This window comes from Hyperoodon ampullatus (assembly GCF_949752795.1).
Source record: "Hyperoodon ampullatus genome assembly, chromosome: 7".
Lineage (NCBI taxonomy): Eukaryota > Metazoa > Chordata > Mammalia > Artiodactyla > Ziphiidae > Hyperoodon > Hyperoodon ampullatus.
Genome location: NC_136920.1, coordinates 7,128,560 through 7,156,421, shown reverse-complemented (window position 1 = coordinate 7,156,421; position 27,862 = coordinate 7,128,560). Strand labels below are relative to the sequence as shown.

Genomic DNA, 27,862 nt, shown 5'->3' with positions numbered 1-27,862 from the left:
GCCGGAGTGATGGATGTTGCTTCCAAGATTAGGTTCTACAGGCCGGTGATCTCCATCGCGTTAGTCCTCTCCGACTTTTCTCACTTTCTTGCTCTGATGAAGCCGGCTGCCCTGTTGTGAGCTGCCTTGTGGAGAGGCCATGGGGCAGGGAACGGAGACCCTTGGTCTATCAGCCCGTGAGGAGCTGCACCCAGCCCACAGCTGCTGGGGCTGAGTAAGCCCGGTCCCTGGAGAGGCCTGCAGCCTGCCACACCTTAACGGCAGCCTGGAGAGACGCAGGCAGCCATCCAGCTAAGCTGTTTTTGGATTCCAGTCTGGGAGAAACTGGGAGACAGCAAATGTCATTTTAAACCATAATGTTTTGGGGTTACTTGTTATGCAGCCATAGATAACCAATACAAAGATTTCATTGAATGTGTCAGGAAAAACATAAGTAGCACGCGAAATTGGGTTTGGGACATTTATTGCTTGCAATGACACTAAGCAGGGAATGGCAATCCATTTAAATCAGTTTGAAGAGACCGATAAGATAAATAAATGTACAGATGGGTGTGGGACGGCAGAAATCGGGAGGAAGAGGAAGATGACTGACTGAAGTTCTGAGAGCACTGAGATATTGACGGGAGGGTCACTGATGCCACAGCAGGTGTGTTCAGAGATAATTCTGGGTTGTGTCTGGGTGCAGCTGTCTACAGGGTACAGCAAGGGCTGCCTCTTCCCAGGTTGAGTTCTGCTCTGCTGAGGGGGCTGAGGCTGCACAGGAGATCACCCCGGTTACTACCCCCTTCCACAGCCTACGCAGGGTGCAGCATCCCCAAGGGGGAAGGAGTGGCTTTGTGGCCTCTTTGCTGTTGCCCAGTGTCCAGTGGGTTGAGGGGACCGAGGATCTGGGAACCCTGGATCTAGGACAGGTTCTTTTTTTTTTAAAATTTTATTTTATTAAAAGAATTTTTTTGGCCACACCACGTGGCTTGTGGGATCTTAGTTCCCTGACCAGGGATTGAGCCCACGCCCTCGGCCGTGAGAGTGCAGAGTCCTAACCACTGGACCGCCAGGGAAGTCCCTAGGGCAGCTTCTGGCTGTGGCCGTCACCTGCCTGTGGGCTGAGGACGAGGGACAGTAGGTCCACAGGAGGAAGGGGAAGGAGAGAGGAAGATGGGGGTAGGGGTGTCAGATGATGTCACTGTCACACCCCGGGTTTCCTGCAGGCCTGCTTCCTGGTCTGGGGCACCAGAAAGACCCATGGGCAGAGCTGGGAGGAGGCCTGGTGACCTCATCCAACGTCAGCCACAGACAAGGGGAGATGTTGGCAGAGCCTTTGTCACCTCTGGTCTCAGTTTCCCCATCCCATGGCCTTTGGGGGGTGTGGCCAGAGCCCACTGAGTCTGCCTCCCTTCCTCCAAGCCTGTCACAGCATCCTCTTTCCCAGCTCCGTCTGTGTCTTCCACTGGACCAGACAGATGAGGAGCTCTGAGGGCCACCTGGCCCCTGACACTGAGTGCCTCCCTCTGCTCAGTGCCTGATACGTGTCACCTTGCTTGTATCCTCCCAACAGCCATGTGAGGCTGGTGTAATTCTCCCCCCACTTTACAGATGGGGAAACAGGTTCAGAGAGGGGCATGACATGCCTACGGCTTCAGAGCTGGGCCAGCCTAGGAGCAGAAGCAGCAGGGTCAGGATGCCGGCATCCCAAAGCACCTGCTTTGTTCACTGCTGTATCCCAGAGCCCAGACTGGTATCTGGCACACAGTAGGTGCTCAGTAGACACTTGCTGGGCAGGACTGGCTGAGTGGTGGCTCCTGGTCAACTTCACAGAGCGGCTGGACCTTGAGGAGGCAGCTCACCTGGGGGCTGGACCTCAGCGGAGGTTACATTGCCGCTAGGGGGGCTGTGTGTGCCCAGAGAGTCCTGGGGGCCAGTGCCATCCCCTTCATGCCCCACAGCGGTCTTGGGTTTGTTATGATCCCACTTCACAGAAGAGGAAACTGAGGCACGCAGAGGGGCTGTGACTTGCCTGAGGTCACATCGAGGCCAGGCTGGTGCCCCTCTGGTTTCACTCCCAGGCCAGCTCTGCTCCCTTGGCCCTGTCCCCCTCAGTCAGTGCCCTGGGCTCCAGGAGACCCACACATGGGACCACCAGGCTGTCGTGAGGACCCGGCTACCCAGAGGGCCCCGCCAGCCCTTTCTCTCCCCACGGGCACCTCCAAGCGCGAGGCTGGCTTACTTACTGAAAGCTAGTAGTGGACTTGGCGCAGAGGCCATCTGTCTGCACCCCAGGGTCAGTTTGGTGGTACAGGGGCATACACTGGCATCTGAGAAACCTTGTTTCTCTCTCCCCTTTTATGAGCACTCCTTCTGTTAACCCCACCTGCATCCAAACCAGCCTTGACTGACTCCATAAAGTCCATGTAAATGCTTACCCAGCGCTGCATTCCACTCAGGCCTCATGAGTTTGTGCGAACATCAAAGGGATTCTTTAATTGCAGTAAAGACAAGTCCTTGGGGGATGGGCCATTTTTGCAAAGGGCTGTGTGCATCTATTATTTCCTTTTTCAGAACAAAAATGTCTTACTTTTTCCTAGGTTTTATTTATTTATTTAATTAATTAATTTATTTTTTTTTACAGTTCTGCTCAGGTATTTTATGTGTGTTTGTCTTTTTTCTTTTTTTCGTGGGGGAAAGGTTGGAAGGGAGACAGAAAAACAAAACCAAAGGGAGAAAAAAAAAACACATGACTCTTCCCACCCACTGCCACCCCCGGGCGAGGATGAGCGCACACGGGGCAGAACAGAAATAACTTAGGGTGGGGGGGGGCATCAGGAGAACCCCAGATATAATCTCCGGACTCCACGGCAGATGACGCTGCCTGTCTAGAGGCCCAAACAGCTAGGGGTGAGGTGGGCAAGCGTACCGAGGAAGGAGCGCTGAGAGGGAGGAGGGGACTGGGACTGGAGAAACTTCACTGAGTAGTGGCAGATGAAGTGCATTTCCAATGCTCTAGATATGCGCTGGGGAGGAGCTAGAGTTGGTCACACCTCCAGGGGGCGGGGCCCCGGGGCTGGCGGGTTTGGGATCTCTGCGCAGCTAGGGTCACTGGTGGTGGCTGGTGCGAAGCAGGGGGGCTTAGCCGGCGCTGGCTGCGTGGTAGCAGCCGGGGGATACGGCTGGGCCGCTCACGGCCAACTGGCCAGTGTGTGGATGGCCCAGGGGGGCAGGCGGGTGGCTAAACCCTGGCTGGCCTGTGCCAGGCGCCAGTTCCAGCCCTTGCACGGGGCCCCAAACCTTGCCAACAGGGCTAGTGGGTGTCGGGCAGTGAGAGGATTACCCCGCCGGGGCCCTGGGACAGGTAGACGGCTGCGGAAGCCATCCATCCTCGTTGGTCTCGGGGTAGAGTGCGAATAGGCCCAGGTCCCCCACGGCCCTATAGAGCCCTGAAGGTCATGGGCGACAGACGCAGCAGAGCGCGCAGCCAGAGTCGAGAGATGTCCCGGCGCATCTGGGGGCCCTGCTGCCGCACCCATTTGCCCCCAGCTGCCATAGCTGCCTGAGGTAGAGCCAGGTCTGGCCAGGCTAGGAGCCAGGCAGCCCCAAGGCCCAGAGGGACACCCATGAGGCCTCAGCGCCAGCTCAGACTGAGGACGGCCCCCAGTGCGTTGCCCTGAGCCAGGAGTAGGAATAGACGGGGGAGGGGGCCAGGTGCAGAGCTGTACAAAGAAGTAGGTAGGAGCCCCCCACCTTGAGTGCCAGCAGGGCTGCCTGCAGGCCACCACCGCCCTGGCCGCCAGCAGTGGGAGCGGCAACAGAAGTAGCAGGGGCAGGAGGCCAGAGGAGGACCCCGCTGCAAGGAGAGTCCAGCCAAGAGGCCATGGGACAGGAGTCCAGGGAGCTGGCCAGTAGGGCTGGGCCTCAGGTGTGTGGGAGGGGTTCAGGGGGCGTGTCTGGTGAGGGACAGCCATCTCCAGGATCCCTCGGGGTCCTAAACAGAGCCCCCTCCTCCTCAGGCACTGGGGTCACTGTTGGACCCTGGACCCAGCCAAGCTCCAACTCCTCATCCAAGAGGCTACCATCCTCCTTCCCCCACAACCTCCATTCCCCGGATGCCTCCTGGCCCATGGGGCTCCCCTCCTGGGGTGCCGGGGATGGAACTCTCCTCTCCTCTATCTCCTCCCCAGGTAGCCCCCAAACTTCCTCATCAACCAAACTCCTCTGTTTTTGTAGACTGGGACTAGGGGTTCCTGATTCTTTCCCCAATATCCTCTGCTCTCCTGGCTCCAAGGCAGCCCCTTCCTTCCCCAGAATCCTCCTCTCTGGAACTGCTTCCTCCTCCTCTCCCAGGATTCTTCTCCTTTTTTAAAAAATTTACTTATTTTATTTTATTTTTGGCTGTGTTGGGTCTTCGTTGCTGTGTGCGGGCTTCCTCTAGTCGCGGTGAGCGGGGGCTACTCTTCATTGCGGTGCGCGGGCTTCTCACTGCGGTGGCTTCTCTTGTTGAGGAGCATGGGCTCTAGGTTCACGGGCTTCAGTAGTTGTGGCTCGTGGGCTCCAGAGCGCAGGCTCAGTAGTTGTGGCGCACAGGCTTAGTTGTTCCGCGGCATGTGGGATCTTCCCGGACCAGGGCTTGAACCCGCGTCCCCTGCATTGGCAGGCAGATTCTCAACACTGTGCCACCAGGGAAGCCCTCCCAGGATTCTTTAGTCTGCCTCCTGGCCAGATTAGCAGGGCTGCTCTTCTTTAAGGGTGCCTGTGTTAGGTGGTCCCAGAGTCCCAGGAGGGGGAGTGGGAGGCCCGGGGGACACTGGCCTGCACGTACTTTGAGGCTCTTGGGCTGCTGGCAAACCTGGGCCGCGTGCTTTGCCGCGGTCTTGCTCACGCCGCTTACTGTACTCCAGCTGGTTGCCCAGCTCCGTCTGCTGCTGCAGGCGGGTGAGCTCGGCCCGTGTGCGCTGTACGGCCTGGGGCTGCCGTAGCTCCGGCTCCCGTGTGGTCTCATGCTGCCGTAGCAGCAATGCACGCTCCAGGTCCTTCTGTGTCTGTTTCTTGTTCAAGTCCTGAGGCAAAAGAGAGGCAGGGCCCAGAAACTGGTCCGAAAGCCTTGTTGGTGTCAAGGAAGTGAGAGCCCCAGGACTCCCTGGCAGAGGGAGCCGAGGGTGGGGAGATGCGGGGTGCAGATGAGAGGTGAAAGGAAGCCAAGCTCCTGGCGGGCCTGGGAACTCTAGCAGGGTCTGGCGGGCATGAGAAGCGCAAGAGGTGTGGAAAAGAAGCCGAGCCGTAACACGAATGAGGGTAGAGGGGAAAGGCCACCACAAGTGAGGCAAAGGGAAAAGGATGCAGGTGTCTGGGATCTGGGAGGGGAACAGGGGAGGGGGTGGCCTACCTCTCGAAGCAGGTCCCGGTCCAGGCTGTGACGAGCCAGCAGCATCTCGCGCTTGTACTGGCGACACTGCAGCTCCAAGGCCTGGTGCTGCCGCCGCAGCGGCCCAGCCTCCTCCTCCGCCTGGCGCTGCTGTAGCTGCTCCTTTGGCCGCAAAAGCCACCCAGGCTTCTCCGGCTTGGGAGTGCTGGGCTTCTGGCGCTCCTCGGCGAGGGCAGCGGGACAGCAAGGAGGTCAGGGCCCGCCTCACCCTCTGTCAACCCCACCCACCGCTGCAGTCCCAGCCCACCTCCTTCAGCTGGACCTGCCTTCCGAAGCTTGTAGGCTCGCTTCTGCGCCTCCGGCAGGGCGGCCGGCTCCTCCTTTTGCTGCCCGAGGACGGATGTGCTGCGGGCACTTACCCGCCTCAGCCTGGGCAGCTCGCGCCGCCTTCTCACCCGTAGCCTGGTGCCGCCTTGACAGCTTTTCGGCCTCAGCCCCAAAACCAGCCCGCCGCGCCTCGACCTCCTGCTCCCGAGGCTCAGCCCTCAACCTCAGCCCCGAGGCCAGCAGCAGTGTCCGGTGCTGTCGTCGCCTCTGCCTGCAGCTGCTGCCGCAGGGCTGAGTCCTGCCCATGCTCCCGGGTCTGACGGCTGAGCAGGCAGCCAGCACGGATGGTGGCAGAGCGGTCCCGGCTGCGGCAGTAGGCCCGTCGGCAGGCAGAAGCGGTGGTGGATGTGGGAGCCGGGGCTGCAGGTGGCTGGAGAGGGCCCGGGCTCATCGCTGGCGGGTAGGGGTCGTCACAGAGGCTGTCAGAGCCCGGCAGCCGGTGGACGATGGAGCTGTGGGAGACGACGGCGTGCTCGCCCTCCTGCATCGTGGCCGTGTCCTGGGCTTCAGGGCCTTGTGCCTCCTTGTCAGAGGTGTCTGCCAGGCTGTTGACTGAGCTGCTCTGGCTGGAGGGCTCTCTAGACCGGCCCGTGTCTTGGCCCACTGCATGGAGGGCTCGGCGTCCTCCTCTGGGGCCTCAGCGCCAGGGCCACTGGGCGCCTCTTGCAATAGTATCTTCTTCATCTTGCGGTACTGCACGTTGTCTAGGTCCCGAACCCTTGGTCCTCTGGATTAAGTCCATGATGACTGCGGGTGGCTGCTCCCGGAGCACAAAGCGGTGCTTCAGAAGAACCTCTGATGTTGGTCTGTCTGGAGGGATTTTCTGAAGGCAGGAGTTGACAAGATTCCGGAGGTACTCAGACCAGTGTCCTGACTGGAGCACGGGGCACTCGCTCTCTGCAATGTGGTATAAGGCACCCATCACGTTCATGTGAAACAGCGGTGGTTTCCATTCCGCCACCTCGGCGCAGGTTGTGCCTCAGGACCGAGACATCCACCTTGCCATCATCCTGCCCCCTCATCCATGGCCAGGATCACCTCTGGAGCCATCCAGTACAGGGCGCCCATGAAGGAGTTGGCAGGTACCATGACGGATGCAGAGCTGAAGGCCCCCAGTTTCACCAAGCCTGGCTCTGACAGCAGGATGTTTCCAGCCTCACGTCCCTACGGATCACGTTGTGGGAGTGCACGTAAGCCAGGCCGCGAAGGGCCCCGTGGTTCACAGCTGCAATCTCCACCTCCTGAAGGGGCCTCTTGTGCACTTCTAGAAGGTCAGAAGCTGAGCCCAGGCGATACTCCACCACCACCCAAGCCATGTGCTTCCTCCTGTAACAGTTCCGGTACTGAATGGCATCAGGATGCTGGAACGTCTGCAGGAACCGCACCTCCTTGACGACGTCCTGCCGTTTCTCATTTGACTGCTTCCCACTGTAGAATCTTCTTGATGGCCACCACCCCACTATTCCGGACATTCCCGGCAAAGTACACGGCTCCAAAGCTGCCATGGCCAATTTCCCGGAGGTCAGAGAAGAGCTTTTCCAGGTCGTCCTTGAAGAAGAGCTCAGCCACGTCGGGGTCCTTCAGGCTCCGGGCCCGGCATGGTGGCCCCTGGGGGTCCCGAGAGTGGGGCTTGACCTGTTGGGGTCACTCTGGTGCCCAGAGCCTCCACCTCCTCCTGGGGTCCGCCAACGGCTCTGCCAAGCAGGGAGAGGGCTAAGGAGAGCTTTCCCCTTGCCGCCTCTTCCCCCATCCTCCCGCTCCTTCCTGAGGGGCCCGCGGGGAAGCTTCCCCTGGAGGGGAGGGAGTGACAACCTGGTCTGACCTCGTGCGCGGTCCAGTCCTCCTCCTCCTCGAGGGCGCCGGTTGCTGAATCCCAGATTTCTGATTGTGGGGTCTGAACCCCAGATGTTTGAACGTGGTGGGAGGCCGAATCTGATATTTGAACTCGTGGGCAATGAACCCCAGATAAGGGTGCACGCAGGGTCCTGAACCCCAGATATTTGAAATCCTGAGGAACAGAGCCCCAGGTTTAGAGAGGAGTCCCAGATATCTGGAATCTCAGGAGCTGAGACCCAGATATTTGAGAAGTGTGGGGTCAGGCCCGGAAATTCGGGATGGAGGGGACTGAGCCCCAGGTCTTTGGCCACTGATAGGGGGCCTACCCCGTGGACTTCCGACGGCACAGCCCCTCTCACACCGGAGTCCGAGGGTGAGAGCCCCGACTCCCGCCCCAGCCCCTCCCTTTCCCGTTCTCTCTCCCGAGGACAGCTGAAAGATCGTCGCTGAGGGCGGTGCCGATGCCCTCTGCCCCTCTCCTCTTCTCAGTCTCGGCCTCTCTCCTGACCACAGCCCCGGTCTTGTCCCAGTGTCTCTCTCCCTCTTCCTCCCAATTCCAAGATGGAGACAGGGCGGGAGCCTTTTCTAGGTTTTAAAATGCATGCAGATTGCTTAAGAAAAAAACAAACCAAACCCATGAACGCATCCTGTGATTTCTCTCTACCCTCCTGGGGTAACCACACTCCTGCCCTCCAGAGCTATCATCTTTTAAATACTTGCCAAGTGATGGGCTCAAGGATTTCATTGTTATTTTAATCTGCATGCCTGCATTCTAATGAGGTGGAGCTTTGCTTCGAGCATTCATTATTCATATTTCTTCTTTTGTGTACTTCTGGTTCTTACCCTTTGCCCCTTTCTCACCTAGGGGGAATTTAGTCTTTTTCTTACTGATTTTTTCTTTTTTTTAAAGAAGAAGTTGGGGGTAGGAGTTTATTAATTAATTAATTTATTTTTGCTGTGTTGGGTCTTCGTTTCTGTACAAGGGTTTTCTCTAGTTGTGGCGAGCGGGGGCCACTCTTCATCGCGGTGTGCGGGCCTCTCACTATCGCGGCCTCTCTTGTTGAGGAGCACAGGCTCCAGACGCGCAGGCTCAGTAGTTGTGGCTCATAGGTCTAGCTGCTCCGCGGCATGTGGGATCCTCCCAGACCAGGGCTCGAACCCGTGTCCCCTGCATTAGCAGGCAGATTCTCAACCACTGCGCCACCAGGGAAGCCCCTCTTACTGATTTTTTTAAAAAGTTAATTTATTTATTTGGCTGCCTCAGGTCTTTCCGTTGTGGCACGCAGGAACATCGTTGCGGCATGCAGGCTTCTCTAGTCGTGGTGCACGGGCTCCAGAGCACGTGGGCTCCGTAGTTGTGGCAGGTGGGCTTAGTTGCCCTTCAGCATCTTAGTTCCTGGACCAGGGCTCGAACCTGCGCCCCCTGCATTGGCAGGTGGACTCTTAACCATTGCGCCACCAGGGAGGTCCCTCTTACTGATTTTTTTCTCCTTTTTTTACATCTTTATTGGAGTATAATTGCTTTACAATGGTGTGTTAGTTTCTGCTTTATAATCTCTTACTGCTTTTTAAGAGCTCTATGGGAGGCAGAATTATGGGCCCCTGACCTCCCCCTCCCCCTCATGCTTGTGGTTATGGTCAGTTAGATGGCAAAAGAGATTTTCCAGATGTAATTAAGGGTACTAATCAGCTGATTTTAAACTAAGGAGATTATCCTGGATTACCCCATGTGTCCAGTGTAATCACATGAGCCCTTAAAAGCAAAGAGATGCTGCAGAGGGGGAGGTCAAAAGGATTGGAAGCACCTTGCTGCATCTTGAAGCATCTAATTCAAAGCATGGGAGGATTCAGTGCTCTCTTCCTGGCTCCGATGATGGAGGGGGCCATAAATAAAGGAATGCAGTAGCCTCTAGGAGCCGAGAATGACCCCCAGCCAACACCCAGAAAGAAATGGGTACCTCAAGGCTTCCCTGGTGCCACAGTGGTTAAGAATCTGCCTGCCACTTCCGGGGACACGGGTTTGAGCCCTGGTCCAGGAAGATCCCACATGCCATGGAGCAACTAAGCCTGTGCACCACAACTACTGAGCCCACGTGCCAGAACTACTGAACTACAGTTTGCGCGCCTAGACCCCGTGCTCCACAACAAGAGAAGCCACTGCAAGGAGAAGTCCGCGCACTGCAAGGAAGAGTAGCCCCCGCTCGCTGCAACTAGAGAAAGTCCGTGCGCAGCAACGAAGACCCAACACAGCCAAAAATAAATAAATAAAATAAATAACTTTATAAAAAAGAGAAGAAATGGGTACCTCAGTCCTAGCCCCATGGCAGTGAATCTGCCACCCACCTGGATGAGCCTAGCCCAGGTGGGCTGAAACCTTGACTTTGGCCTCCTGAGGCCTTGAGATGAGAACCCTGCCCAGCCAATGGACTTCTGACCTCCAGGGCTTAGAGATAATAAGTGGGAGTTGTTTTAAGCTAAATTTGTTGTAATGTGTCACTGCAGCAATAGAAAAAAAGCTCTTTACATATTAATGTTGGAAATACTTTTTATATATAGTGTAAATATTTTTTTCAGATGTATCACTTGTCATTATAAACTTTACCCTCAATTATACTTAACCTCCCGAATTTCATTATCAGAGGGTAAACTCAAATTCCATTTGGGGGGATGACCTTTGGCGTCACTCCCATGTACCCAAAAGTCACATGCAAAACACAGATTCCTGGGCCCTGCCCCGAGTTTCCGATTCAGCGGGTCTGAGGCGGCCCAAGAATGTGCATTTCTAACCCGTGCCCACGTGATGCTGACGGAGCTGGTCGGGGACCACCCTTTGAGAAGGCCTTCCTTCCAGCCCTAGGAGGGTCCTTAGAGCCCTTCCCTGATGGAAGGAAGCTGAGCCCCACCTACCAGGAGGCGCGGTCGGCTAATCCCCGCCTCCAAGAGCAAGATCTCCATCTTCATTGGCTGATAGGAAGGAGCGTCCCGTACATCACAGGGCTGTCCCCGCCTCCTCCCGAACCCCGGGGGCGGGGACATTGCGCCTGCGCAGTGGAGCTCGGAGCTCGCGTCTTGTGCTTGTGTGAGGTCCGGGTGGCCGGCTGTGACCCCATGGCGGACCCCCGGGAGGAATCGGAGCCCCTTCTGAGCCGGACCCGCGGCGGCAGTGGCCGCGATTTCCCGGAGGGCGTACCCTCCTGTCACAGCGTCCAAGTCGGCCCTGGTGAGCCGCGGCCTGGGGAGGGGCCGGGCCGCTCAGGGGTGGCGCGTGGGGGTCCCGCCGGACCGCGCCGCGTCACTGCTGTCCCTGCGGGCGCGCCCCGCTCCCCCGGCCGAGGTCCGAGCGGGCCCGGGCGGCGCGGCGCGCCAGGGAGCCGCCTTCCCGAGGGCGGGGCGGCTGCGCCGTGCGGACCCCGGCCCAGGCCAGGGCACGGGCTTCAGCCAGATTCTGCGGGGTCGCGCCCTGCCCCCGACCGGTCGGGCTGAGACGCCTCGCTCAGCCCAGGGGCAGCCAGGCCCCTGCAGCCCCCTCGGTGCGCCCGGGGCCTCGTGCTTTCCGTGCATCGCCTTGGTGATTCCTAGGAGGAAGCACTTCCGTTTTCCCCAGTTCTTAGGGGTAAAGTGAGGCACAGAGAGGGGCGTTCCCCTACCCAAGGTCACACAGCCAGGAAGTGGCCGAGGTGGGATTCGAACCCAGCTGGAAGTGAATTGTGAGGCTCCTCCTTCAGCGTCGGCTTGGGGCAGGCCTCCCCAGACCGGGGCGGCTTCCGTCCTTCCTTTTCTGCAGCTCCATCCTGCTCTTCCTGTTTCCCCGCAGAGAGATTGCTGAATCCCAAGGAGGGCGGGGAGGGTGAAGTCTTCTGTCCCTGGCAGACCCCAAGGACACTGGGTGCTGGGTTACGGATGGAAGGGCCTCAGCCTCGTTTTGCAGAGGGGGAAACTGAGGCCCAGAGAGTGTCCAGGACCTGTCCAAGAACATAGACCTGGGATCTGTCTCAGCCGCTGCAGGCACCCACACTGGGTGCTCCTTCCAGGCCACCTTCTGTCTCTGGGCTCACTTTCCTCCTCTGTTGGGGAGGGGTCCGCAGTGTGTGCCTGTCCTGGGATTATTGGGGCGGGTCCCTGGCAGGAGATGGAAAACATGCCCCCCTGCCCATCTGAGAGGCTGTGCTGGGAAAGTTCTCCGTCCAGTCCGTGCCAGACCTCCCGTGGCCCTGGACATGGTGGCATTCAGGGGATGCAGCCTTTGCGTCGGGAGGCCACCTCCCGGCTGTGTGACCTTGGCAGGTTGCCTAACCTTTCTGAGTCTCAATAAAAGGGGGGTGGTCGGGGCGTTGTGAGGAATCAGAGAGAGTCCAGGTGCCCGGCCAGGTGGCAGAGCTGGTGCGCGTCAGTGCTGATGGCCATTCTGGGTGGAGAACTGTGATCACTGCAGGTCCAGCCCCGGGAGAGTGCATGGAGGGCAGATGAGACCCACCCTAGAGACAGGAGCCGGGGCAGGTAGTGTCGCTGGTGAGGGGGGAGCCTGGGGACGGCTTTTTGTCCCAATGCCGTGGCCTTGGTGGGGGCTCCTGAGGACATGGACAGGACACTCTGTGTTCTGGATTTCCCTGGTCAGGCTGTCCAGCCAGGCTCTGCAGACCCTCATTCAGTTTCTGCCCAGCTCCCGTGCGAGGCTCCTGGATGGGACCCTGAGCTCAGGGTCCGCCTGTCCGCAGCTAGCTGGCCTCTCCTACCGACAAGGGTGGGGGAGGGCTGCTGCTGGGTGCCCCGTGGACCCCAGTGGGCCCGGTGGTCAGGTTCAGACCCAGCCCCACCTTGTGGGCCATGACCACAGGGTGGGGATACTCGTTTTCTCTTCCTGTTCCTGGTCAGGGAATTACCCTCTTACTGGTTATGGAAAAGTCAGAGGACAAGGGGTCACTGTGCCATAGAAGAGGCTTTGAGAATAATGATCGTAGCAAATGTTTATGAAGAGCTTACTGTGCACAGCACTTTAGCTACAGTAACCCATTCAGCCTGCCCATCAGTCCTGTTGTGTAGGGCCTGCAGGAACTGAGGCACAGAAAGGGTAAGGGGCTTGTCCAGGGTCACAGAGGCCGCTAGTCAGGACCGCACCCAGGTAGTGGGGAGTGGGCAGGGGCTGGAGTCAGAGGGGAAGGGGGCTTTATTCTGGAATGTTGGGAGGGCAGGCTTGGGGCAGGGGGACCAGTGCAGGGCTGAGGTGTTCGAGCCCCTAGGTTCTCTGTGCTCCGACATTCTACAGTGGTGGGGGGGCACTGACAGCTGATCGCCACCTGAGGCAATGAGTCCCTAGACGCCAAGCTGGGGGACAGTGCTCCTGGTAGGGCTGACAGGCTGGGAGGCTTTGGAGAGCTTGGCCTTGGTGGAGCCAAGTTCAGGGTGAGTGGCGCGGAGGGCACAGGGTGGAGGAAGCAGCAGGGGAGGAGGCGGGCAGGCGGGCGGGGTGTGCCCCCGAGCCGCCGGGCTGGGGGTGGAGTGTGGACTTCATCCTGGAGCAGTGGGGACCCACGGAAAGCTGTGATTGCCATCTGAGGGTCTGTGACAGGATTCCTCCAGCCACCGCAGGATGGGAAAGGGAGGCTGGTGTCGGGGCCGCAGGGCGGCGTGGGATGGCTTTCCTGAGGTTTCGTGCCTTGAGGGCCGGGTGGCCAGAGGGAGCCCCTTCCGCTGCACCCAGTCCTGGTCCTGGAGCGAGCTCTGGGGGCCCTGGCTGCCTGTCTCTGCTTATCCAGGAAGCTTGTCTCCTTGGATCTCTCCAGGCTGAGTCCCATTCTCACCCGGGGATTTGGTGACATGGGGCCTCTTGCGGCCCCTCAGACCACCCTGCCCTCCCAGGCTCCCCTCGGCTGTTCGTTCAGTCGGTCAGTGGGACTTGTGGGCTGCTGTGTGCCGAGCCCCACGCTGTCCTGTGGGCACAGCAGGGGACAAAACAGGGTGCCTTCACATCACAGCATTCCCGGGACGCTTCCAGGGGAAGCAGGCAGTCGCCACCCTCAGAGCCTCTGTGGGAGAACTTTTCGGCCCCTCACGTGAGCATGGAGGTCGTCCATGGGAGGAATCTGTGGCCCAGACGGAGGAGGGTGCTGTTTCTGGGTGACACAGCAAGGTGATGGCAGAGACAGGACAGAGTCCAGCCTCCTGTCTCTGTCCAGGGTCCCCCGCGTCCCCGCTGGGCACAGGCCCTGAGGACAGCGGCAGCTGCGTCCCTGGAGTCGGCAGGCAGAGTGGGCAGGGGCCTGGAGCTCTGCCCAGGTGCCCAGCCTCCCCCGCCTCTGGCCTCGACATCTCTGCATCTTTCGGTACCGGTTAAGGGCGGTTTGGGCAGCTGCTGGGCTCAAGGGCAGATGTGAAAGTAGAATCTTCAACAGAAATGCTGACAGGCCTGTTCACCTCGTTTCCAAGCCCGGATCTGGGAGCTGCTGGGGGCTGTGTGCCGGCTGTGCTCCCCCAGGGGCCTGGGCTGCGCCCTCTCCGGGGCCTCTCTGGGGGGGTGGGTCCTTTGTCCTGTGAGCTGCGGCTCCTCATGCCTTTCTTGGCCCTTTACATCAGGCTTCTGTGCAAAGCTGCCCACCACGCGGTGGGCAGAACCCTAGGCCAAGGTGACAGACCAGAGGTTTGAGCCATGTGACTTGTCCTGAAGGCCCCTCCTAGTCAGGAACCTGCACCACCCCATCCTCCTTGGCCCTGAGGGCCCCAGTCCCTGGTTGGTGAAGGTTTCCTCGGCTCCCACCCTCGGGGTCACTCGGTTGCGGTCGCCTGGCCCTGTGGGCCCATGACACAAGCAGGGGGCCACAATGGCCCCGAGGACCCCAGTCCCTGGTTGGTGAAGGTTTCCTCGGCTCCCACCCTCGGGGTCACTCGGTTGCGGTCGCCTGGCCCTGTGGACCCGTGACACAAGCAGGGGGCCACGATGGCCTCAGAAGGTCCTTCTTAGCGCTCAGTGTTTGATGGAGGGTCCCGCAGCGCCTCAGGCTTCTAGATATCATCTTCCTGTGTGAGTCTCAAATCTGTGATCTCGTTTGATGAGGGGGTAGGCCGGTAGCGCTGCCCCACCTTACAGTCGCGTCAGCTGGGGTGCAGCGTCCTGACAAAGGTCACCTGGAGGCTGGTGGCAGAACGGTGCAGAAGGGTGGCTGTGGGCACGTTCTGTGTGCCGGGCCAGCCCTGGGGGTCCCACACGTGCACTGGGGGCCAGGCTGTGTGGCTGTTAACACCCCCATTTTTTTTTTTTTTTTTTTTGCGGTACGCGGGCCTTTCACTGCTGTGGCCTCTCCGTTGCGGAGCACAGGCTCCAGACGCGCAGGCTCAGCGGCCATGGCTCATGGGCCCAGCCTCTCCGCGGCATGTGGGATCTTCCCAGACCGGGGCACGAACCCGTGTCCCCTGCATCGGCAGGCGGACTCTCAACCACTGCGCCACCAGGGAAGCCCAAACACCCCCATTTGACAGGGGGAGATGGGCACAGTGAGCTTAAGCCCGCGGCCCTCAGCCTTTGAGCCAGTAGGTGGGGAGCCGGGGTCTGAGCCCCCTGAGCCTGGTTTCGGCTCACTGGCTGCTTTGTGCCCTCTGCCACTCCACCCCAGGGGGTGGGGACCGTGGGAACTGCTCTTCCTCTGGGCCCAGAGCCCGTGCCCCACCTGGGGCCCAGCCCTTGGGGGTCCTGCCCTGTGGGCGTGCACACACACGCTGCTGGGCAAGAGGCGTCTCGTTCCAGAGCCTTGGAAAGAATGCAGCCGGGTTCTTGCCTTGCTCCCAGTGGCCCTGTAGCGGGTGAGCGCCTCCCGAGCCCCCTCCTCACCCTACATGTCCCCTCCGCCCGCAGGTGCCGTGGCCAGGCGGGATCTGTGCTTGGACCAGGCTGTGGTCTTCATCGAAGACGCCATCCAGGTGGGCGGCGCCTGCTCCCGGCGGCTTGTCCCTGGGGCTCGTGGGGACTGCACGATGGCTGCCCCACTGGCCCCTTCACTCCTGCCATCCTGGGGCCAGGGCTGCGGTTGCTGGACCGTGTGGCCATTGTAGCTGCGATGACTGGGCTTTGGGGCGTGGTCCCCTCAAGTCCCCCTTAAGCAGACATGTGCTGGGTGCTCTTCTGGGTCCCTCGTCCCTCATTTCACTGATTCACCACCTGCCGAGGGCCTGTCGTGTGCTGCCCTGATCTCGGTCCCGTGAAAGATGCCCAAAGGTGGCAAGACCTTCCCCTGCCTGCAGACGACACACAGGCTTAATTAGGGAAACAGACTGTAGAAGCCATCAGTGCCCCACTTGGGGGATGAGGCCGGGGGCGTCCTGCATGGTGACACAGCTGAGGTGGGGTGGGGTCAGCCTTGCACAGAGGACGGGAGAGCCTCACAGACAGGGCACAGCTGTGCATCCAGCCAGCAAGTGTCTGTCCACCTGCCGGCCCTGGGGAAACCTTGCAGCTTGGGAGGGTCTGACCCTGCTGGGTCCCGACGAGCCCCTCGTCCCTGTACTGAGTGGAGGTGGACCCTGCGATCCCCAGCCTGTGTCCCTGCCTCGGGCCTGTCGTGGGTGAGAGGGGTGCCCTGCACGGGGCTGGCTGTGCTGTGTGGCACAGAGGGGACCCTCACGTGCCCCGCGTGACCTTCACTTGCAGTATCGCTCCATCAACCACCGCGTGGACGCCAGGTCTCTGTGGCTGTACCGATGGTACTACTCCAGCATGAGCCAGTGGTGAGAGTGCACGTGCGCCGCGGGGCTCCCGCAGCCGGGCCCGGGCGGGGGGCTGGTCTTGGGGGGCAGGCAGGCTCCCCTCCCCGCCGTCTCCCCTCCTTATCGGAGCAGAGCCTGGCCCCTCTGTGGTGACGGTTCCTTTCTAGAACCTTCCGGCCAGCCACGGCAATTGAGTTTTGTGCCGATCCGTATTATCTGACCACACACACGAGTGGCCACGGAGCAGGAAGTGTGGGCTCCGGCCTTTGGACCTGCGGAGTCTGCCCTGCTGCCTTCCAGGCGTCCCGCCTGCTCATCTGCCTTTTTGGCCCCAGAGTGTGGGTGGTTCTTGCCTTCTGACCAGTTTTGGTCCCTTTTCCAGGTTTCTGAGCTTCACCATTTTCTTGATCCTGGCTTTGGCTTTTATTGAGACTCCCTCCTCACTCACCAGCACCTCTGATGTGCGCTACCGCCCGGCCCCCTGGGAGCCGCCCTGCGGCCTGACCGAGGGCGTCGAGGCACTCTGCCTGCTGGTCTTCGCGGCCGACGTCTCCGTGAAGGTGAGGGGGCTGCACAGGTGCTGAGGTTGGGACCCGCGCCCTCCTGGCCCGGCTGCTGCTTCCTGGGTTTATTTTTCGTGCTCCTGGAGCAAGCTGCCTGTCCCACTGTGCGCTTCGACCCATAGAGCAGAGGCCTAGGCTGCCTCTTGGATGGCTCTCCCCCCTCCCAGACCACCGATGGGGGACGGCCGAGCCATCGGGGGCGCACAGCCTTGCGGGACCCCGGGAGAGAGTGGCCGAGGGTCCAGCAGTGCCGCTGTGGGGAGGGACCCCCGCTGAACAAGAGGGGACCGGGCGTTTCTCCATGGCCCACGTTCCTGCCCCGACAGAGGAGAAGCCCGGAGGGGAGGGGCTGCTGTCCCGCCCCCGGCCGTGTGCAGCTCTGGCTTCCGTGATGCAGGTCCTTCTAGAAGCTGGAGGTGGGCCCTGCCTTGCTTGCGTGAGCTGAGCTGTGTCAGGGCTTCAGAGCTGTAGCAACTTCCCATTGGGACGCAGGGTGTACCACTGGCCACGCCTTCTGTCACTTCTAACAAACAACAGCGATTCCATTGCTCCAGCCCCGGGCCTATGTGCACGTCCACACCGTGCCTGCAGGGCACCCCCTTGCAGGGTGGTTTGGCCTCTGTGGCCTGACCCCGAGGGACGTGGGTGAGCGTTGGTGCATGTGTGTGTGACTAAGGGCCCCGGCAGTTTCTTATTTCTTCTTTTTTAGCCTATAATGTGGTTAGGAGGTCTGGGGGTTTTTAAACTGGAACTGAAACTGGTTAGAAGTTCTCTTTAGCCTGTTTGGAATGGTTGGTCCATTTGGGAAGTCTCGAAAGGTGAGAGAGAGCACATGTTTTTATCTGCAAGCTGTGACCTCTGGCGGGGGTCAGTGATGGGAAAGGGCAGTTAGGTGCGCTGAACAGGTGACAAACTCCCGCCTTCCCAAGGCACGTCCCCCGCGCATCTGGTCAGATTCCTAGTCTTTTCCGGAACGATTCCTAGGCACAAGCTACAGTGGTGGTTGGGTAGGCAGGACAGGCAGGGACCCCGTTACCCGTGAGGACACGGGCTGGAGCCGGTCAGTGCGGAGCCCGGGGTCACGGGCTGCCCGGGGTCACGAGCTGCCCGGGGTCACGGGTTGCCCGGGGTCACGAGCAGGCTGGGCGAGGACCGTGGGCCTTCTGACCGTTGCTCAGCTTCCTGCTCTGAGTCACGTGGGGACTGTGCTGCTCGCTGAGGCTGCCTAGCCTCGCCTGCGTGCATCGCGGGCCTCAGACCGGCTGCCCGGCTGCGGTCTGTGTGGCCACCCCCCGGCTCAGCCGCGTCCCTCTTGCAGAGCTACCTGGTTGGGTGGGCCCAGTTTCGGAAGAACCCCTGGCTGCTGGCCTACCTCGTGGTGCTGCTCGTGTCTTTCGTGGACTGGATCGTGTCGCTGAGCCTCATGTGTCAGGAGGTAGGTGGTGAGGCGACTCTGAGGGGGAAGGCGGGGCGCTCTGGGGGCTGGGGGGACGCAGCTGCCCAGGTGAACGGTGGGCGGGAGTCCCGAGGGCCTGCATCCGTCTGGCCCACCTGCCCGGCTCTGCCCGCCCTCCAGAGCCTGTCAGTCACCCACGGGCCAGGGAGCCTTGTCCCCATCTTGCAGATGAAGACACTGAGGCCTAGGGGAGGCACGGGGCCCTGGGGGCGAGTTCTGGGGTTCCTGCCCTGCCTCAGCCGAGCTGGCAGCCCCCAGCCTTGCTGACGACAGCATCTTTGTTCCCCCCGAACACCCAGAAGCATCGCCTTGTGAATTGATAGAGCAGAGCTGGGAACAGTTGGTTTGGAGACGTCCTGAGCCATCAGGGCTGGTCGGGGACACAGAAGCCCATCAGGTGCTTTAGTCGAGAGAATTTAACATAGGGCCTCAGACAGGGGTTGAGTAAGCAAGAAATCGAGAAGGGGGTCCGGTGAACACAGGACTGCAGGCAGCAACCCCGCTGCCCCCCTAACCTGGGGCTAGGGGAGGAAGGGAAGGAGATTGGGGTTATAGAGCCTGGAAGCTCAGGGGAGGGGCTCCGAGAGCTGGGACCCTGCCCTCTGGGGACGGGGTGCTGGCTCCTCCAGGAGGCGCGACCATGATGCTGGTTCTGGGGATGCTGGAGGAGGGAGACGCTGGACACCCTGGGTGCTGCCGGCGGGAGCAGCAAGATGACGGGAGCCAGCAGGGCCCCAGCCCGTGCCTCCTGCCTCCTTCCCGCTAGGCAGGGGCGGCCGATGAAGGAGAGGTGTCAGTGGCGGGTCCTGGCCCAGCTCCCAGCAGGGCCGCAGGGCGGGTGGAGGGCGCAGTGCCCCCTGCAGCCCCCATGCCTCCGCCGTGGCCGTGTAGGAGCGCGACAGCACGTGCTTCTCCCTGAGAAGGCGCTGCCTTCTTCGTACCAAGGAGGAGGCCCTCACCCGCCCCCAGAAAGGGGACAGACACCAGCCTAACCACCGCCGGCTCTACTTCTGAGTGACCATCTCATGTCACCTGAGCATTTGTCACTTTAAGGCTGGATTGTGACCCTCAGCACCACCAAGGGGCCTTGCGTGAGGTCAGGAAGAGGGGGAGGGGAAGGAGGGCCATTGCTGTGTACAAACCTGTGTCTGTGTAACTGGCCATGAAGACCCGCAGGCCTTGTTTGGTTAGTGGCCCAGGAGCCCAGCTGCCCCCTGCCCCAGCCCCACATGCCTTGGGCCCCCTCGTACGGGGACCCAGACTTTCCTTCCCGAGGGGCCTGGGTCCTTGGTGGTCCTGGCTTTTTAGTACTGGAGTCTTGTGATAATTTTTCATGTTGGACGCAGACCTCCCTGCCCCTCTGGGCAGCAACATCCCAATCTGTCCTTGGTAATTGGAGCTTTTTTGCCCACACTGGCCCCCAACCCTTTTTTCATGAACAGTTGTGGTCCAGCCCAGTGGGCCCAGCGTGCGTCCCTGGTAGAAGCATCTCAGGAGCGGATGCTTCCAGACCAGCAGGCCCCGGGATTGTGGCGTGGGGAGTGGAGGTGTTGCTGCTCCCATTTTGTCCTAGTGCTCAGAGCCTCTGCTGGTTTTCCCACCCCACAAAGGGCTGTCTCCCTCACCCCGCCGCCCCGCCTCAGGGTCACCAGGCCCTCCCACAGGCCAGCTGCTTCGGGGTAGGGCCGTGGTAAGGCCAGTAGGAGCTGTGGGCCGTGCCCGGGTTGGATGCAGCATTGGTCCTGAGGCTCAGATGGTGGTCCTGGGAGAGGCATGGAGGGCAGGGCAGGCAGAGCCCATAACCCCCGCCTGCTTGTCCGCTGAGGACAGCTGAGGACCTTGCTTGAGGAGGGGCTGGTGGGTCCCCGTGGGGGCCGCCTGGGGGCCGGCTCTGGGCTCTGCTTCTGGCAGGGTGGGCCCCCAGTAGTGGCCTGGCTGGGGGGGGTCCATGTGGTTGGCCCCGGGAGTCACCCCTGTCCCTGCTCTGTGGCCACTTTGTCTGTGGCCTGTGGAGATCGGTGCGGGGTGGCCAGGGGAGAGGCTGAGGACGTCCACAGACGTGTCATCTGTCCAGAGAGCCTCCTCCTCCTGCCTCGTGGTGGGGGCACTCTCTGCCCACCCACACGTGTCCTCTCGGACGGTCTCGTCCCCAGACACCCAGACTGTTCTTTCCATGGCCCTGACCCCCTGGGAGTCATTACCTTTCTGGTCCGTACAGGGTGGACCCTGCCCTTTGTAAAGCTCCCCCTGTGGGACCGTCGCTAGGGTACTTTCCCGTGGAGGTTGTAATGCCACATGCCGTCCACTTCTGGCTGGGACTGGCCCATCACCCAGAACTGTCTGCACACCAAGCCCAAGGTGCTGCTCCGTGGCCAGCTGGCTGGTCTTCAAGAGCTCCCCCGGCCTCGGGGCCTGCGGGAGGACTGGGGCCTCTGACCTGCTCCAGTCTGGTCTTTCCTGTCCTTTTGCACCTGATGGACTCCTGCTTCCCCAGCCTTGTGGCTGGAGGGTCAGGTCACACATGGTCTACTGGTCAGGTGATAGGCCGTAGTCATGACTGCTGTGGCTGTCTCTCATAAGAGACTAGTTCTCTGCAGATTAGTTGGTAGCTTCTTTCTAAAGGCTCAGAGGCCTAGGCTGTGATTCTCGGTGTGATTTAAGCCTCGTCAGGGGCTTAGCTGGCACTGGGCTGGCTCTCCTTGCAGGCAGGTCACGTGGGAACATTTTCCCACCCTTCACATGTGTTCCCTGCATCCGTGGCAGTGATGTGGCCCCAGCCATTGGGAAGGCCCTCGGTGGCTTGGGTTGGGTGGGGTGATTGCGTCTGGATGAAGCCGTGCTCTGGTCTGTGTCTGACTACAGGCGAGGGCTCAGCAGCCGGGGAGTGGGTGCGGCTGGACCTCTAGCTCCTGCTCGGCCTGGGGGACGGGCTGAAAGACTCTCGATATGGGCCCCGAGACTGGAGCTTTCGCCCAGGAGCAGAGAGCGGGTCGTGGGTGAGCTGGGGCACTGGTCCCTCAGCCTGGGAGTGGGGCAGACCCCTGAGCCTCGCCCGTTCACCGCTGTTTCCTTCTCCCTTCTCAGTCCTGTCGGCAGCCGGGGCCCCTTCTGAGGGCGAGTGCAGCCCAGGGAGGCCGAGTGAGTCCTTGGGACGCTCACGCTGCAGACATTCTGAGGGCCTACTGTGCGCTGCTGCTGGTGGGGCCTCGTTCTGTTGTGAGAGGGGCTGACGGTACCAGGAAGCACCAGATGTGTGCGGGGGGGAAAGAAATCGAGGCGAGTGGTGAGAAGGAAGGTCGGCCATGCAGCGCCGGAGGTGGCATTGACGGCGGGACGGAAGGGCTGGGTGCGAGCAGCCTGCTGAGCGGGGTGGTGGGGGGGATGGCGGTGCTGAGCGCGGAGGCCAGTGAGCCAGTGGGACGGGGAGGGGTGGGTGCCCTGGGCCTCCAGGCAGCCCCAGAGGTCTGGGCCGGGAGGCGACTCCATCAGCCTCGCGTTTCTGAGACAAGATGCCCATTAGGATGTGTCTGGAGTTGAGAGCTTGGGTTGGAGATGGAACGTGTTGTGACCCTTAAAATCCCAAGGACGGACATGTTCCCTGAGGCGTGAGGCCAGAGGGCGGGGAGGCGGGGGCTCAGGGCATCCAGCACATGGTCGGGCACAGAGGAGGCGGCCAGGGCACCGGGCGGTGGGAGAGGCAGCTGCCAATCCAGGCAGGAGGACGGGAGGTGACCTTGGGCCCAGAGGCCTGGCGGTCACCGCAGGTGGGTCCCCTGCCCTTGGACAGGAGGACAGATTGGCTGGGGTGGGAGCGGGAAACGGGTGGACAAAGGGGCGAGTGTCGTTTTTGTTGCGAGTGGCAGGTTGTGGAAACACGTGGTGTTGGTGTCCACGTGGGGGAGGGAGGAAGGGCCCCTGAGGGGAGCCTCTGAGGGGCCGGGGTCCTGAGCGCGGGGAGGAGGGCTGTTTGGTTGTGACAGGAGGGAGGAGAGGAAGGAGTGTGTGTGTGTGTGTGTGTGTGTGTGTGTGTGTGTGTATTCACGTGTGTATGTGAGTGGAGGTGTGGGGTTCCTGCTCAGTTTCTGTCCATCTGTGCTGGAGGCTGAGGCCTGGAGCCGAGCAGAGGGGCTGCGGGCTGCGGAGAGGAGGCCTGAAGAGCCCCCAGAGGGCAGGACAGCTGGCTTCATAGACAAGTGCAGGGCGCCCGGCCGCGGCCAGAGCAGGAGCGGGGTGCCGGAGAGGCACGCTGGTCGCCCCCCTTCCCCGGTGCTGGCAGGTCTGGGGGCTGGGGTTCCGAGCCGGGCCCCGGGAGGGAGCAGGGAGGGTGTTGAGCCTGCGAGGTCAAGGCCGGGCACGCCGGGAGCCCGCAGACAGCCGTGGCCGTGGCTGTCCTCGTGCAGAGCGTCGGGCCTCTGGGCCCGCGTGCCGTCTGCCAGCCCACAGTGGCTGTGCTCAGGGTCCCGGGTCCTGGTGTCTTCCAGCCCGTGCGGGTGCGCCGGCTCCTGCGCCCCTTTTTCCTGATGCAGAACTCCTCCATGATGAAGAAGACGCTCAAGTGCATCAGGCGGTCGCTGCCCGAGATGGCCAGGTGGGCTCTGGTGTCAGGTGGGCTGGCAGAGCGGGGCGGGGGCTCCCCTCCCCTGATCTGGGGAGGCCGGTGGGTGGGCATTTGGGGGTCTCTGTCTCACACTCAGGGCGGCCCCCTACATGACCTTGCTTTGAGCCCCGCCCCCTGCTGCATCCTGCGGGCACTTCCCACCTTGGCTCTGACCCCTGCCCTCCCCGCCCTCCCCCACCCCACCCCCATGACTCACGTGGATGACCGTTCCCCATCCGGCCCAGGTTAATGGAAGTGGCCTTTCCCCTCTGAGAGTCCGGGGGTCCTGGGACGCTGCCTCTCCCAGGCCCCTGGGACACTCCCCTGGGGTTGCGCTCTTCCCCTGAGCAGGACCCCTGGGCGGGAGGGCAGCAGGTCTGGGGCGGAGGAGGGACCTGGCCCAGGGCCTCGGCTGCGGGGAGCTCCCTGCGTGGCCAGGTCAGCTGTCCTGGACCCCCGTCTGCCCGGCGCTGAGTGCCGCTCTCGCCCCCAGCGTTGGGCTGCTGCTGGCCATCCACCTGTGCCTCTTCACCATGTTTGGGATGCTGCTCTTCCCCGGCGAGAAGGTACCGTGCTCTGCTCTCTGCCCTGTCCCCAGCCGGGCAGGCTCCCTGCAGGGTGATGGACGGCGCCGCCCCTGGTTAATCTGCCAGGTGGTTCTCGGGCCGGCAGAGATGGGGACCAGGTTAGGCTACCCGCCCGCCTCGTCACCAGGAGGTCCGTAGTGGCCCACCTGGACTCCAGGCATCTTTCGTCAAGCGGCCGCATCTCCAGGGTGTCTGCCCCGGCCTCCTGGGCTCTGGCTACTCGGCTCTGCCTGGCTGCCTCTTTCTCCCCTTCCCAAGGCCCCTCTCTCCTGGGCCGGTTGCTGACCCGCCTTCTCCGTACCTCACTTAGATGGAGGCCCCTCAGTCTGGCCATCAGGATGGCCCCGCCCACCGCCCCTGCCCGCCTCTCCAGAGGGCACCTCCCACCTCTTCCTCCCCTCCCAGCCCCTCACTGCTGCCCGGCCCCCGGCAGCTTGTTGCTGTGCGGAGGTGTCACCCGTGGGGCCTGCCTTGCATCTGCCGTCCCGTGTTCTTCCCTCGTGTCCCGGCCGGGGTCACCGTCCTCCTCGGGGCGGGGCTGTCGTGCGCCTCTGTCCTGGGATCGTGCCTGGTGCTTGGCCAGGGCTGGTCTGCAGTGAGTTCGTGGCAACGCTTGGGGGTTGTGGCTGTGCTGCCCGTGAGGGAAGACGAAGACCGTCCCTCAGACCCCGGGGAGGAGTTCCGCTTCGCGCATGCACATGTGTGTGTGTGTGTGTGTGTGTGTGTCTGTATATCTCTGTGGGTGCTGTGTGTGTGTGCGTGTCTGGGTGTCGGGGGCACCTAGCCTGTGAGGTGTGGGACTGGCTAACAGACTCTCAGGCCCCGCGTGTCTGTCCAGCGACCCTGCTGTTCGCGGAGCCCAGGACAGGGCGGGTGGGTGCGCTGGGTGCGGGGGACTGGGGTGGGCCTCTGGCCTGGGAACGCTGAGGGTTCCAGGGTGTCTGCTGGAGGGCTGGCCCTTGGGCGGCAGCTGGCAAAGTGGCTTTGCAAGGCTCCCTAAGTGATCAGGTGGTTCTGTGTGTCTGCGCGCCACGCCTTCCACCCACACTGGGTGTAAGTCACACGGCATGGCGTGTGGACAGTCTGGCTGAGAGCGGGCTGGCTGGCCCCGCCGTGGGCCCTCTCTGTGTCTAGGCTGTGATGCTCTCTGCCAGGCTGACCAAGAGCTGTTCACCTGCTGCAGTGGCTGGTGACCGTGTGGGTGTGTGGCATTCCCGGACGCTGGCCCTCGGGCCCCGAGGTCCTGAGTTAGGTCCTGTCCGGCCTCAAGCTCGGAGCCCGCTGGGAGGTGATGGGGAGGTGCGGGTCTGGGGCTGCTGAGCCTCGCTGCGTGGTCCTGGCTTGCTGGGTCCCGGGCCTGGGCTTCGGTGGCCTAGGGCCCGGGCCTCACCTCAGCGCTGCCACGTCTGATTCCGCAGGACGACAGGCGGGACAGGGAGCGGCTGACCTACTTCCGCAACCTGCCCGAGGCTCTGACCTCCCTCCTGGTGTTGCTCACCACGGCCAACAACCCTGATGGTGCGTGACCAGGAGGGTGGGGCCGGGCTAGGGGCCCTGTTGGGCAGGGCGGGGGGTGGGGGCGGGGGGGGCGGAGTCAGCGCTGAGCCTGAGAGCCCAGCTCAGGGGGTGGGAGCCCCTAAAGCCTTTTTGTCGAGAGCTGGGAAATCAAAGTGTGATGTTGGAGCCCTCCCTCCTACCTTCCTTTCCTTCTTGATTTTCTTTTTCTCTTTTTCTAGTTTCCCTTCTCTCCTACTTTTTCCCTTTTTCTTCCCTTTTCTTCCCAATTTTCTTTCTCTGTTCCGTTCTCCTCTTCCCCTTGTTGTCTGCGTCCTGAGAAGCTAGAGATGGACGGTGTTCTTTGTGTGGTGATGGATCAAGCTGTGCTCAGCGGGGGCCTTGGTGGTCTCCTCTTTGAGGCCCAGCTGTGGGGTGAGGCTTGGCCGCACCGCGTGTGAGAGGCCCTGGGGTCTCCGGTGGCTGTGACACTCACTGTGTCAGGGTTGCTGATGGGGCCTCTGTTCGCTCGGGCCGGGGATGTGGCCAGGGTGGGGTGGTCACGGTCCTCTGGGGCTCAGCTGTGGCCTGGCCGCCCTGGCTGAGGCCTTTCATCTTGGGCTCGGATGGTCACTGACCATAGAGACCCTCCCAGGAGGGTAGCCACTGGCTCTCATACCTGGGGAGATCTGCGCTTGGGACCCTGAGCACCGTCCCCACGTGTCCTGTGAGTCCTCGAGTCACCCAAGGGAGAGCTGAACTTTCAGTCTGGGAGGCGTGGTCATGGGGAAGCCTAGAGGATGAGCGTCCTTGAAAGGTAGTGAGTTCCCTGTCCCCGTGGGTGTGCAAGCAGAGGCATGAGGAGCAGAGTTGGACGAGAAGACCTCCCAGCTCTCCTAACACAGGGCCCTCCTTTCTGTTGAGAAGACAGTGGTGTGAGACAAGGAAGGGAATCAGACTGGACACTGGATCTGTGGGTGTGTTTTATTTCCTTTAATTTCTTTCAGTGATGATTCCTGCCTATTCCAAGAACCGGCTCTATGCCATCTTCTTCATAGCCTTCACCCTGATAGGTGAGTCTGGGCAGGTCTGCAGGGTCACGTGGGGCAGACAAGATCCCGAAAACTCGGGGGCTGGGTGTGCTCCCCAGACCCCGCAACTTCACCTCAGTGGACCCCCTAACCCTGAGACCGCACCTCGGCGTGGCCTCCCCGTCCGTGGTTTCCATTCTGTGACCACCGATGACTTGTCCTCCGTGCCCCTGCTGGGCAGGCCAGGTGGCGCCCCCATCCGCAGACGAGGCCCCCAGGCCCTGTCTCTGCCCATCTGGGCCCTTCTCGCTGCTCACCTTCTTGCTATGCCCGTGTCGCCCCTCTGGGCCCCCAACGCCGGTGCTCCTTCCAGACTCTGCCCCTGCCCGTGTGGTCCCCACGGACAGGGGTCCCCACTGACCATGGCCTTTTCCTCTCCAAGGGAGCTTGTTTTTGATGAACCTGCTGACGGCCATCATCTACAATCAGTTCCGGGGCTACCTGATGGTGAGCTGAGCTGCCCACCCTGCCCGGCTGTGAGGGGAGCTGTCCCTGGAGGCCTGGCGGGAAGCTGACCAGCGCGGGGGCTGGGGGCACAGGGTCCGCAGTGGCCTCAGCACCGCCCCGGCTCCCTCTTGTGGGTGAGGGGGACTGGGCCCATCCTCCCTCCCTGCCCCCCAGGCAGTGCTGTCCCCAACGCCACCCTGGGGTCCCTCCCCTGCCCCACCTCCTCTAGAGGGAGCTGCAGTCTTCTTGCAGTGACCCCAAACCCACCTTGCAGGGGGTCCAGGGACCCCAAATTTGCCGAGAAGAAACGCATACCTTAGTGAATTACACAGCGAGTGGCTATCGGCAGGACCAGCCCTTGTTGTCAGGGACTGTCCCCCTGATGCCCGCAGGGCAAGGAGCTGCTCCCCAGGCTGCCGGCGGGCGGGGGCTGCCCGGGGACAAGGGGCTGGGTGGCTGGGGAGAGGGCTGAGCCGAGCCCCTCAGAGCCATACTCTTTGCAGAAGTCTCTGCAGACCTCACTGTTGCGGAGGCGCCTGGGGATCCGGGCTGCCTACAAGGTCCTCTCGTCCATGACGGCAGAGGGAGAAGCCCACCCCGAGGGGTGAGTGTGGGGCTGCAGCCCTCTTCCCCTGGGGCTGCTCTGGGAGGGGGTGTTCACGGGGGGGATGTTTCCTGAGCTCCCGCTCTGTGCCAAGCTCCCTGCTGGCAGCAGGTTGCAAGGCTCCTTTGGGGTCACGAAGACGTCCTTGGGCTCCAGGGTTTCTTTCCATGGTCCTTGCGTCTGAGTTAACTCGTGTGTCCTCGTGACCCGCTGGAGATCCCTGGCTGGTGAGGGGCCGTGTGCTCTGACCTGTCCCCCTCCAGGGGCACCCTTCCCACACCCTGGTGCTGTGACTCGTGTGTTGGGACCAGAGGGGCCTGGGACACACATCGACTCTGCCGCCTGGCTTGGAGGCCGTGTCACTGGGGAAGCTTCAGTGCCCCCTGCTTGTTGGCCATGGGGCCTGTCGGATTGCACCCCTTTCCCAGCTTCAGCTGCTCCTCTCTAAGGTGGAAGATGAAGTCTCGGGGTTTTGGAGACAGGAAGACCATGAAGCGCTCCTTCTTGGAGGCCCTGTCATCGCCCAGGGCTGCTCAGGCCAGAGGTTGGGGTGCCCGAGGGTGCTAAGTTGGCTGGGCTCACGGTGGGGCGTTTTCCCCACAGAGTCGGGGTGAAGCCCCAGGACTTCCTGCAGGTGCTTCAGAAAGTCCAGCTGGACAGTGACCACAAACAGGCCATCACGGAGGTACCGGTCCCCCCGCCCCCCGCCTTCCCCTGCCAGTGCCTCTGGGCTCCGGGCGTCAAGTGGGTGTCATT

At 61.6% G+C, this 27,862-nt stretch overlaps 1 protein-coding gene and 1 pseudogene across 2 annotated transcripts in view; one reads left to right on the top strand and one right to left on the bottom strand.

Moving 5' to 3' along the window:
* Window positions 1-3,019: 3,019 nt before the first annotated feature.
* On the bottom strand, window positions 3,020-10,612 carry LOC307055473 (serine/threonine-protein kinase TAO2-like; annotated as a pseudogene). The gene is made up of 6 exons: window positions 10,484-10,612; window positions 7,563-7,634; window positions 5,661-7,348; window positions 5,375-5,566; window positions 4,811-5,048; window positions 3,020-4,125 (listed from the first exon to the last, which is right to left on the bottom strand). The product of its transcript is annotated as a serine/threonine-protein kinase TAO2-like (transcript).
* Window positions 10,613-10,684: 72 nt separating this feature from the next.
* TPCN2 (two pore segment channel 2) overlaps window positions 10,685-27,862 on the top strand; it is a gene marked incomplete at its 5' end in the record, with an annotated part of 32,622 nt that continues 15,444 nt past the window's right edge. Inside the window, 12 exons of the mRNA XM_079708101.1 lie at window positions 10,685-10,796; window positions 15,420-15,484; window positions 16,212-16,288; window positions 16,650-16,827; window positions 18,149-18,265; window positions 22,768-22,874; window positions 23,377-23,449; window positions 24,889-24,988; window positions 25,972-26,037; window positions 26,438-26,502; window positions 27,006-27,106; window positions 27,710-27,791. Coding sequence (XP_079564227.1) covers window positions 10,685-10,796; window positions 15,420-15,484; window positions 16,212-16,288; window positions 16,650-16,827; window positions 18,149-18,265; window positions 22,768-22,874; window positions 23,377-23,449; window positions 24,889-24,988; window positions 25,972-26,037; window positions 26,438-26,502; window positions 27,006-27,106; window positions 27,710-27,791 — 1,143 coding nt within the window. The remainder of the gene's footprint in view (window positions 10,797-15,419; window positions 15,485-16,211; window positions 16,289-16,649; window positions 16,828-18,148; window positions 18,266-22,767; window positions 22,875-23,376; window positions 23,450-24,888; window positions 24,989-25,971; window positions 26,038-26,437; window positions 26,503-27,005; window positions 27,107-27,709; window positions 27,792-27,862) is intronic.